This window comes from Lissotriton helveticus, chromosome 1_1 (genome assembly GCF_964261635.1).
Source record: "Lissotriton helveticus chromosome 1_1, aLisHel1.1, whole genome shotgun sequence".
Classification (NCBI taxonomy): domain Eukaryota; kingdom Metazoa; phylum Chordata; class Amphibia; order Caudata; family Salamandridae; genus Lissotriton; species Lissotriton helveticus.
The window spans coordinates 1,495,025,132-1,495,037,899 of NC_136057.1; the positions used below are offsets into that span (position 1 = coordinate 1,495,025,132).

General features: G+C 40.2%; 1 protein-coding gene across 2 annotated transcripts in view; it reads right to left on the reverse strand.

Annotated features, from left to right (window-relative positions):
* Nucleotides 1-2,040: 2,040 nt before the first annotated feature.
* COL2A1 (collagen type II alpha 1 chain) overlaps nt 2,041-12,768 on the reverse strand; it is a 122,325-nt gene continuing 111,597 nt past the window's right edge. For both annotated transcript variants that reach the window (XM_078686582.1, XM_078686574.1), the window contains 4 exons: nt 11,185-11,473; nt 7,050-7,237; nt 6,644-6,886; nt 2,041-3,531 (listed from right to left, as the gene is read on the reverse strand). In XM_078686582.1, the coding sequence (XP_078542708.1) occupies nt 3,385-3,531; nt 6,644-6,886; nt 7,050-7,237; nt 11,185-11,473 (867 nt within the window). In that variant the 3' untranslated portion in view covers nt 2,041-3,384. The remainder of the gene's footprint in view (nt 3,532-6,643; nt 6,887-7,049; nt 7,238-11,184; nt 11,474-12,768) is intronic.

The following is a 12,768-nucleotide window of genomic DNA, read 5'->3' on the forward strand; positions in this document are numbered from 1 at the left end:
AACCAAATTCAAAGCCAGTTAAAAAATTAGTTGTCATTTATTGTTGTGTGTCAAAATTCTACTATAAGCAAACGTGCTATGTTGTTACCAGTTGCAGGAGTTTGAGACCGTGTCTAGGGCAACCAAGCTACAGTAAGCCATCAGCAGCGATCAAAACGCAATCAATGTGTAATACCTTTCCTCATTTGTATTATTTTACTTGTCAAAGATATTATCCTGCTTTAACTTTTGTATCTGTACTTTTATCTGAAAATTTCCAATAAAAAAAAAAAACGCAATCAATGTACTTACAGCATGCAGAATCCATTCAATTGTGCAGTTGTGACAACCTCAATGAGATTTGAGTACAACGCGTGGTTGGGTTGAACAAAACCGCCCCGGCACGTGGGGTCTGACTGAAAAGTTCTGAGTCCTACAGAAACATGCAAAGGACTGCACATCTCGCAAAGCAATGCTTCTCACCAAAGTAACTTTCAGGGACTCGAATAAGTGTGAAAAGTTTACTGCCTTTTAGTTAGAACAGCTGCTGTGTATCGCAACCTAAAATATATTGTTGTAGGCGTCAAGAGAAAAAAAGCTATGTATTTCCAAAGAAAATTGATAGAGGAAGGTACAGGCAGTGTCCATGCTGTGGCTCAACAGTCCTTCCTGATCGATATACTTTCTAACAGGCATACCAAAGCAGAGTGGAGAAGTGTGGCTCACTGGTTAGACGCGGCAGACCCTGAAGCAGAGGTCTGCCCGGGACCAGGACGCGGCAATGTCCGCGGACTCGATAATTCTCGCTTAGGTGCCTATGCTAACCATGGGTCCCACTCTGCAACTCTGGGCAATAGCTTGCTTAATCTCCACAACGGCCCCAGCAGGTAACAGTGCGCTTTACAAGTAAACATACATTACATTACATACAATTATGAACAGACGGCAGTGGCCTGTTTTAGGGTCAGGTTGTTGTCAAAGCTCTAGGTGCCAAGCAGACAGCAAAGGGGCAGGGCAGGCAACCTCGAGCTTTACAAGGTTACAGTGCTGGTATTAAACTGTTAATATGGATGCTATCACCTTCCTTTTCCAGGTGTCACTGACATATCCAGCTTCACTGCCCAGAGAAGGAGCTTTGCACAGAGGTGGAGCCAATACTTTTTCCTTTGTGTGCTGCTCCGTGCTCGCCTTTCTCAGTGCTTATGCGTACACACACAAGCATAATGATCTCACTCCCACTGACTGCCACTCCAAGCACCCACTGGTTATCCTCTGGATTGACTGACACACGATCTGCTAGGAACTATGAATTACATATATATATTATTCTTTGCCAATTAAACAAAGCTGACAGAAAGGTAAACCTCTATCTATACCATAATTAGCAAGGCAGCCCTCAGGGTTAATAAACACTGGTTCATAAATATATTGTTTACTTAGAACTTTCCCTGGTTAAATATTTGCACTGAGAAAAAAAGAAGAAAATGGCAAATTTGATGGAAGACCATCTTAAAGTGGAACATTCAGTTTTTATTTTTAACATCGTGCTAATTTTAACAAGTTTGGTTATCCACCTTGTTCCTTAATATTACGATTAAAGGTAAAGTAATTGTTCAAATCTAAAGTAGCTTATCTTTCGTTGATGTTTGTGTTTAAAACTGAGACATTTAAAACAGCTGCAACCCACAGAGGATTTACATTATACTTCCTCTAATTAAACTTTGACAGGTTAATTTTGTTTAAGACCATTTTAAAGTGAATCAGCTCTTTTCAAATTAGGCTTGTAAAAATGAAAACCAGCCTGAGCATCCACAGAATCTCACTTTTTAATTCAAGAATTTACTTGAGGATCATGGAACATCCTTCAACTACATATACTCTTCTCCTTCCAATTGGTATACGTTACGTCATTGGTCTGATGAAATACGAATCACTTGTGTTCACTTTTTTAATTAAACATTTTTATTTGTGTTGTTTCGTTTTGTCGTGAAATATCCAAGGTAAAATAAACACCATTCAACAAAGAGTACATCATAAGATGGAAAATAATACAAATAGAAATGTTAAAAAAAAATTGTTTTTATTTTTTATAGAAAAGCTTTTTTCTACCGTTATTGCTGAAAATATAGGGGCTCCAGGAATAGAGAAATGTACAATGTGGTAGACCTATTTCACAGAAGAAAAAATAGTGTTTGAGACGGGCATATTGCCTATTCTACCACACTTAAAATCCGTATTGCAAAATATTTTAGAAAAATCTATTTTACATATACAAAATAGCACATATTTTCTGTTGTGTATCCTTTTGACCCTTCCCCTGAATATGGCCTATTAATTACCCCATTCCCTACCACGTTACAGCCATACCACCCACCCACATCCACACCATCCTCTTTCCACACATTTACAGGATAAGGCAATTTGAAATGAGGACTATTTAAAGGTTTTGGAAAATGGCATTAGAAAATAATGTGGATCAGACAACACCCCTGGCTTTGAAAAACAGTAGAAGAATTTGAATGGCTATAACCCAAAACACACTTTACATAGTGTACATCATCTCTTTGGTTACCGCAATGCTGAATGTATGGGCATCCGCTGCAAAGTACTTGGGATGTTCCAAGATATTGTGCCATAAATCAGCAACCCTTCTGCCCTGCATTATTGAATGAATCATCACAAGCTTCCATATTGTTTTAGACTTCACTAAACCTAGAATCCCAAGACGACCAAGATGATGTCAAGGGAATCCAAAGGACGTTCCTACATACATCCCAGTTTCTGTTTCGGCTACTTACGTTTACTTCAGCTTCAACATATAGTTACTTTTTTTCACTTAGTGTGAGGTAGCTTAAACAGGGAAGTTAAAGGTTTTGTAAAAAACTTCCTTCATCTTGGCTGAGAAAAAAAGTTGATGGCAGATAATTGTAATATCTTAGAAATATCTTTACGAACAAAAATATAAAATGAAAAAAGCAGAGATTAGTTTGTACTTTCCAAATGTTTTTATATCAATTGAAGATTAAAAAATACACATTTGTTTTACAACAATAGCACCATTTTGTTTATTATCATACATAGCACTCCTGCTGACATTTGCTGGGGTAGTGTTAAACCTGCACTTTGTACATTCATTGGGGGAGCCTTCAAACATGCTAGTTAGTTTCCCACCTTCACCAGACCCATTTTCAAGAAGACAATAAATAAATAACATCATTATTTTATTTCGCAGTCTGCCACGTTATGGCATCAGAACACACAAAAGTCCAAAATGTAACCATGTGGATGAATGGGATTTTGGGGTCGGTTCAGCCTTTCAGTGCAGAAGTCCTAAAAGTGATTGGAAAGTACTCTGGTCCTTTGGATTTTTAATTTAACTTTATTAGATTGTTTTAAAAGTTTTTTTTACAAGAAGCAGACTGGGCCAATGTCAACACCAAATTCCTGATCAGCTCCACCAATATCCATAGGTGCAATGTCCACAATAGGCAGGCGAGATGTCTTCTGCGTTCTGTATTCGAGGACTGTCTTGCCCCATTTGCCAGTGTGTTTCTAAAATGTAAAAGCAAAATCATTGAATTATAAACTATGTATTTAGCATTCTTGCTCGTCATTATTTGAAACGGCCTACACAAGCCAAAGTTCTTTTCACGATATTTGTGTAAACAATTATTCTACTGACCCCCTCTGACCTTCCTGACTCCCCTCAGAAAATGTTTAACGTTATAAGTGTTTCATCGGACACCTGTCATATTTTCAACAACATTAATTGCATTTCAAATTATTTCCTAAGTTAGTCAGTCAGTCAAAAACACTTTTATTCGATTATTTAAAATCATAAAAAGACATAGTTACAAACAATTCATATCAAATCTACTGTAATCAATATACTTAAAAAGAGTAAAATCCCATAAATTCATTCGTACAAGGGATCAGATCATAAAATTACAAATAAAAACTGAATTTATAAAAATGCATTCAGACAGAAATGTTCGGAGCACATAAACTCTTGTTCTTCGCACAGCAGCCACTAAAAAACTAGCAACATAAAATATGTCACGGGCACTTGTCAGCATCTGCAAATACATGAGGGCTGGCCTAACCTGCGTAAACCCTGCCTCTCTCAAGATAGGGAACAATTTTTTTTTACGGATATCTAGGTAATGCTCACAAAACATAATAAAATGTAAAGTGTCTTGTGCAGAAAAGTTGTCACACCTACATGGGTTTTAGATTTCTGGTTTACTCCATGAAGGAAAGGAGCCCAGTGTGGATTAGATTAAAACGGAATCTAATCAGAAGATGCCGATGAAAGGGTCTTGTTACTAATTTTAGATAGGGCTCAAGTGTAGGACAGGTAACTAATACATAATTTATTCTTACAAGGGTTTTTTTCAATTCCTGCTCCTCCCTTTCCAATGCTAACATATTTAAAAGATTAATTTTAGTGTAGCCCACGTCCTCTCGCTTAATACAATCCGAGGAAGAAAAAAGTTTAGGGCGCCCTAATCTTGTAAACATTGTTTTAATGTAGGCCAGCCAAGGAATCTTACAGGCTCTATCCAAGGCTAAACAATCCTCTAGGATCAGGTGATTCAACGAGATTTCCTGGTTGAGCCAATTCTTCAGCCAACAAATCAGGGGGGCAATTTCTAATAGATTTGTAACGTACCACAGCCCTACTTCAGTGTGAATCGAGAAAGTCGGCGTAGACTGTGGCACAGATAACAAAGATATTAAAAATTTGTTTTCCACCACCTGAATCCTATCTTGCGACGTGTATCCCCAGATTGCAGAGCCGTATAAAGTAATAGCTAAGCATTTGGATTTATACACTTTTATGATTGCCTCCATTGGTCTAGCCCCCAAACGTTTTACAAAACCAATGAGAGCCGCAGTGGATCTGGCTACCGCAATACTTTTATATTTCTGCTGGGGGCCCCATGTACCTCTTTCGTCAGAGAGAACCCCTAGATATGTAAAAATGGGGACCCTCATGACCTCAGCCCCACAGCAAAAGAAGGATTTCATTTTCTGTTTTCTAGCTTTCTCCCCTACGATCATGACGTGAGACTTGTTTATGTTTAGTTTCAGATCCAGTGACATCATGAAACTACCAAAAGAGTCCAAAAGTTTTTGCAATCCTACCCCAGTACGGGCCAGTAGGACCGCATCATCAAGCGTACAAGAGAACTGGAATTACAGTATCTCCTATACGCGGGACATCCAAAGAAGCCTCACCTAGAGATGTCTCCAATGCATTTATATATAATGTGAAGAGAAGGGGGGCCAAAATGCACCCTTGCCTGACCCCCCTCTCTGAGCTAAAGTGACTGGTGCATCTACCCTCCTATGTGACCCTAACTTTGGCTAAAAGACCACGATGTAGGTCAGCTAAAAAATTAACCAGAGATGAATCAATACCTAAATCCAATAGAATTTGCCACAGCTTTGACCTGTTGACCAGGTCAAAGGCTGTGGAGAGGTCCATAAAACCCATGTAAAGGGACCCCTCCTTGGCGATTGTATATTTGCTTATTAAAAGCTGTAGGTTCAGGCACTGATCAAGAGTACTTCTCTTTGGTCTAAAACCATAGACCACAGACGGCCCACCCTTTGCCTGGGCTTTGCCCGCTGGAGCCCCGCGACGCGGGAGCCCTGTAAGGCATTTAAGCGCCTCTTGGCGCTTTCTGTGCGTGTTTGCGGCGTGCGCGCCGCAGGTGCTGCCGGGAGTTGTGGTCCCGGGTCCCAGGAATGGTGGCAGCAGCGTCGGTAAACCACAGGACTCGGGGCGGTGGCGGCGAGGTTCAAGCAAGTAAGTGCCCCCAATGTTAAGACAGGGCTCCCCCCTATTTCCTAAGTTGTTTTTAAAGGTCTAAACTTTTTAACGGACACAAAGGCAGTAACTCTAGTTCCAAGAAGTGCAGAATACAAGGGACTAAGACGTGCTGGCTTGAATGTAATAGTTTGTGGTTCTCTGAACGTGTATTAACGTTCACTAGCTCTCAAAGAGCACAGGCAAAAATACATCATGCATCTGATGCTCATGGTAGATAAGGGGGTTCATGCTATGTCATATAGAAACCCATTTGTGGGTAGAAAGGTTGGGCCGGTCCTTAAATTAGATCACATCTACCACATACAGTACGTTCATTAGAGGAAACGTTAGAAAATAAAAACAATCTGGCCTTTTAATGTTCTACATGTAATCATTTTCTTAAAGTTAATTTAATGTCTTGGTAACTTGATGTTAATCTTTTCTTTACAGACCTACATTCCTTCATGAATTAGAGAAAACATTTTCAGCAATACTTATATAAGTAATTATGAATAATGACATACAATCTTACAGTAGATCTTGGCCAGGTAGCTCCATAATTGGGTGATCTATAGCAATGATTGCTTTCGTATGTAGCGCTACATACCACACATGCGATACAGTAACTGTTCTATTAAGAAGCATTACTGTTTTACCAAACTTATTAGTACTCTATTTACTGATTTTGGAAAGATGGAAGACTGAGTTGGCCTGCTGGGATATGAGCTCATGACCTTCTGATTATTGTTTTCTTCACCAACAAGCTTGAACTTTTCAAGCTCTCCACCCAGCTCTATAGTTATTATTTTAATTAATATTAAAGCAATTTAATATATTGCGATTTACCTTGCAACCATCTTCTAATGCATGGTATGTGAATCGGCTGTTGCCCTCTGCTCTAATCTCCACATCATTAGAGCCTTGCAGCAGAAGAGCTTTCTTTAAGTTGCCAGAAGCCTCTTCCATGAAAGCAATGCTGTTCTTGCAGTGGTAAGTGATGTTCTGGGATGCATCTGTAGATAACAGGCGCAGGAAGGTCATCTGAATACTGGCAGTGTTGGGTGCTGAGCTGTCATCACCATAGCTGAACTGTAGAATGAAATATGAAGCAACAGTCTTGTATTGACTCCAACTATGCAGATCGTTAAAACATTTAACAAACACACATTTAAAATGACATATTTTAAACCACATGACTTATCGAAAACATTTTACATTATGTGTTGCAGGAAAACTAATGGGAAATACTTACTTGAAAGCCACCGTTAATTGTTTCGCCAAACCAAATGTGTTTCTTGTCCTTGCTTTTGCTTGTCCACCAGTTTTTGCTTGGGATCTTTGATGGGTTAGGATAGACACAAGTCTCACCAGTTTCCATGTTACAGAAAACCTTAATGGCATCCAAAGTGCAACCCTGGTTAGGATCAATCCAATAGTCACCTGTAAAGTAAATTCAAACATTACTGTACCTCATTTTTGAATGTGTATGATTGTGTTTAATTAATATTTTTTCATTCTAATCAAACACGTCTTATAGGTTAGAACTAAACAGAATTGCATTCTAATTACATGTATTCACAGCAAAACTGGATGCTGTATGTTCTTCCAATTTTAGATTCTTCTCAGTATCCTTTAAAGGATGGTACATTATTTTATGGTACATTATTTTATCTATGACAAAGGCCACTGCGGTGGATCCCAAGGACTTACAAAAGGTTGCTATTTTGTTTGGAGAGTGTAGGAAAGTAGCCTTTTTGATATGGTCATCCCCACTTTTTGCTGTTAACTGATGTGATTTCGACAGGAATTGCACTGGGTTCCTGCTAACCAGGTCCCCAGAGCCAGAGCTCTTTCCTAAAAAATTTAAAAACGTTAGCACCATCTGTAAGTCCCTAGTAAATGGTACACCTGGTACTCAGGGCCTGCGGTACTAAAGAACGCCCTTAAGGGCAGCAGCCCAAATTGTGCCACCCTAAGGGACTCCTCATTAAGAACATGGAAGGCTGCAATTTCAGGCTGCGTTTCTTGGAGCAGATAAAAGTGAAAACACAACATGCCACACATCCCTGTGTGCCATATCCCCTAACACTGCATGTAATATTTGGAAGTCACCCCTATAACAGGCCTGACAGCCCTAAGGCAGGGAACAAAATATTACATGTGAGGGCATATCTGCATGAGAATATATGCCCTTGTGCTGGTCAGTCCTGCTACTGTAAGTGCAAGTGACCAGGAAAGCCATGTTAAGACAGCTGCTGGACACTGGTGAAAAACGGTTCTCCAGCTACATGACGGGTTCACTGAAGATAGGGATGTTTGGTATCAAACATCTTGCATTGATAAACCCACACTGATTCCAGTGGGACAAATGTGTCATCAAGGTCCCCAGTTCTCCAGAGCCCAAGCCCATTGTGGTTTAACCCCTTTTGGCCTCATCGCAACAGCTTGCAGCCTCTGCACGCATGCCCCCTCTATCACGACTGCTCCAGGTAAGAAAACCCGACGCCGAAAGTCACCTGTGCATCTGTTGCCCGTGGGCCATTGAGAAGAGGACCAAAGGTGTCCCCATGTCTCTGAGCATCCCAAGGCCTGAGCCCCCCTATTGTTTCAGAACACCTGGCCTTCAAACCAGAACCTGCAGCCTCTTTTTGTGGTGATCTAACTCTATAGAATAACATTGGGCTGCCAATGCTGTTTTGCACCCTGAGCCTGGCCGGCCTCATTCCGCTGGTGGTGTACTGTTGGTGCTGCCTTGGACCTTGCCCACCACTCACCTCAACTCTTTAAGATTAGTCCTGTAAATCGCTGTACTATACCTGTTTGCAATCCTTGTTCTTCCTTCCATAGGATAACATTGCCAAACTCAAAAATTGCAATGTGTCGAGTTTTTGAAATGAAAATAATTTATATTTAAAAGCGTACTTTTCCAAACTATTCCTCTCTGATGCCTAAAAATATATAAAGATACTTGCTATTTTTATAAATTGGTGTGGATCCTCTTCTTCAGTCGTGGGTGTCATTTAATAATCATTGTGTGTATTTACGGGGGTTTTGCACTCCTCTCGGTTAAGGCTAAGACTGCTTGACCACCCTACCCCTAACAAAGCACCTTGGAATTGCTAGACCAAGCCTCTGTCCACTTATAAGGGAATCCTTGACTCTTTACATGGTGTATCAGATATTGATATATCACATAAAGTGCCAGTTTCCTACAGAGAGTTACTAATTTACAGTCAAATGTATAACAGTTTCGGCCCTGGAATTAGTTTTTTAAACCAGCACCACTGCAATTGTTAATATTACTAGTGAATTTATATAGCACACTTTAGAATGACAAGGTGGTCTATGGGAACTAAACATAATAGCTGCATTTCATTTGAACAGCAACATATTTCATTTCAGTCATAGATACTTAGGCCCTCATTTCATGTTTTGAGTAACTACATTCTAGTGATAGGAGCCTGGAAGTTCTAATACTATGGAGTACAGTTTTCTCCAGTGTGGTGCTGCTTTCCCATTCCAAGTTAGTCACATCAGAATTTGAGATAGTATTGATTGCCATTCTTTTTGTCACATTCCAGTTGCAGAACTCATATTATTAAGGTTTGTCCTTGAAAATTGTCAGATTTCACCTGGCAACATTATGCGTTGAAAAAGCGTGAAAGGGTGTCTTATATACAAGCCCCTATCGCCACCACAACATCACTTTTATGGACGTTGTGGTGGTAATAGGGGCTGTGCCTTCTGTACAAGGCAGCGTTAAGCCACTTAACACGGCTTAACGCTGCCTTGCCCATAAGGCACTCTTACACGCTATGGTTAGTATGAAAGGGGCATGTAGTGGGTGTTGTGGTGGGCGTTCCATTGCAACACCCATTGTATTTGACACTGCCCCTTATGTACAAGGGTGGCGTACATAGGAGGCGATACAAAAGGGGATGATGTATCGCTAAGTACATAGGAGGCAGCACCAAAATTCGTCTTAAGTTGGTGAAACGAGGAGAAATGCATTATTTCTCCTAGTTTTTGCTTTTTCCATGTGTGCTGCCTTATTAATATCCCCTAAGTCTGAGCAAAATCACAAATTGCAATGCTGATTTAGATGCATAATCTGAATTGTGCTGGGATTGGAGCCATGAAAAATGAAATAATCTATAGATACCAGTACATGCTGGTAGAGATTCAGCCACTAAGCTCCAATTTCTCTCACAGCTTGCACAATGTGAAGGAGGGGTGTATGACATGCAACGAGGTTACAATACACGTCCAAGCTGCCATAAACGTGGACATTACATTGGCAATGAAGCTACTGCAGAGTAGGGTGAAAATATCAAGCAAAGTGACTCATGCCCTCCATTTGACTTCACAAACGCCCTTAGAAAAGCTGACATTATACATATGCTGAGGGAATGAAAAGGAGACATTCAAAATTGCATCACTTCATACTTATCCAAATCCTCATTAAGTCAAGCAATACATTTTTAACATTGACACCTCTAGGAATCACTATGTGGGCACTTTTGTGACACAGCAAATATGCTAACTATCTCCTTTTGACTTAAAACAATGGATTGGGGTTTCCTTTCTTTGTATGGTATCTACCTGCTAGAGTGGAGATGTGTGCAGTGCAAGGGAAAGATTCTATCTGAATACACTCCATAACATGTTTTATAGTTTTCTGAGAACAGAGCTGGGAGGTGATTCCTAGCTAGATATTAATAAAGATAATATTAATAATATCATAGTAATTACAATATGTTTTAAAAGTGTTTCATATGATATTTCTGTCATTACTTATTCCAATCCTGTTGGCACTGTTTCCAGTTTAATGGAACTCAACTAGCATAGAAGATCAAGTTTATTTTGCTGGTCTTGGGGCTCATGAACTGCAGATCACTGAAGGTGTCAGTGTCAAGAATTACCTTACTGAGCCATCTTGATGGTTCAATGTTATGTTAATGTTATGTTAATCAATTTTTTGAGCGCACAGCTGCCCCAGCGAAGGGGCGTCCCGGCGCTATATCTGACAGGTAACACAACAGACAGAAACAAGAAGAGTAACTGAATTTTAATAAGGCAAGGGGAAAAGATGGGTTTTAACTGCTTTCCTCAAATGATTACTCAAGTCTGATTAAAATATGATTACCAAGAATGTACTGAATGTGTTTGTCCCTAGAGATGGTTAGCTACATGTAACTGGCTATACAAGGGTTTTCATTGACTCAATCACTCACATTATGACCTCATAATCACCTTTGTGTCTGCACTATTTCTTGATAGTTTGGACATCTAGAGCCTATAATACCCACTGAAAGAATTTATATATACAGAAAACTATAACGTTTTCCAGTCCAAACTTCCAAAGGAATCAATCTGAAAGCACATACCGCTCTTCCACTCAGGATGGCAGAGCTTCAGGTCACGGCAAGTACGAGCTGGGTTCTTCCTGCTGCCTTCAGGACTACGAATGCTTTCAATTTGGTTATTTAAAGATTTCAGTGTAGCATCAACCTCAGCATCATGCTGGCGAAGGGTGCTTGAGGCCTGGTCAGCACGCATGTAACGGAGAGGATCAGGCCCTTTCTCTGGTTGAGACAAACCAGCAAAGGCAGACATGTCAATGCCAGGACCAGGAGGACCAGGTGGACCAGGTGGGCCAGGGTTGCCAGGAGGGCCCTATAGGAGCCAAAGTGAAAATAGAGTAAATTTAAATTTGTTTTATTTTTAATCCACTACATTTTGTAAACAATTAATTGCACAAATCATTGACAAGGTACAAGCTTGTTCACTGTATTTTACAGTGGCTACTAATCTTTATAATTGTTAATCTAAAAGTGGGAAGATTTTCCAGTTCAAAGAAGGCTAAATCCTACATGTGGTTTGTGCTAATACTTACCAGTGTAGTTTACAGACTGCACAACTACTAATTATGTTGCATGTTGTTATTAGATTTTACTGTACAGCTCTAAATCAAGGGTCTCCAACAAGTAGCCCAGGTAATACTGGCAGCTCACAAGCATCCTCAAAGTAGCTCTCATAGTTGAAGCCATGACAAGTACCTCATTCGGAGAGTCTGTGCATGTTAGAGAAGGCAGTACTTCTTACCTCAAGACCCTAAGAGTAACATCCAGTCAAACCAATTGAAGTGCCTCATGGGAACCCTTAACCACCCTCTGTGTCTGCATATGGGTCTGACACATGACCGTCTGTCTTCCCACTGAAACTAGTCAAGTCACAAGGCAATTGGTCATGGTGTTCTCACATCATGTGCAAGAACACTGAATGAAATAAGAGTAACATGAGTAGTGTGAGTAGTAACCATTGCTGACCCATCAAAGTGTGGAACTGTGGAGCCATAATGAAAACATTAGCTTGGTGGATGGTCAGCACAAAAGCTAAAGAGACAAGGGTATGGATCCAGAGGTGGGCCGTTTAACCCCTTCGACGCTCATGACGAGCTGGGCTCGTCATGAGGTAGCCTCCTCGCACGCTCATGACGAGCCCAGCTCGTCATGAATAATGGGTTTTTTAAAACATGAGCACAGGAGGGGAATTTCGCTAGCGCTCATGTGGTTAAGAGCCTCATGTGCATTAATCTGTTTGTGTGTATGGATGTGTGCACATTCATTGTGATGTCTATTTGAAATTGTGTTCTTCCATGATAAAGAGTGTTCCTCACTGGAAGTCTAAATAGAAAATGGATATTTCAAAGGCAAAAAAGATTTTTGGAAATAGTTTTGTTGGGGGGGGGGGTTCTTGCACAAAATGGAAAGGAGTATTTGATAGGAAAATATGAGTATTTTCACAAACTGCCATGCTGATGAAGACAAAAGGTTGCAAGTCCAAAAATCATTTAAAGTTGATAGGTGAATCATATGTCAAGCGGAATTTGGCTGACTTATTTCTGTGGTTATGTCATTTGCACCACAGGATTTGTGATGCTTTTGCTGTTACTTCATTAGTCAGGTGGA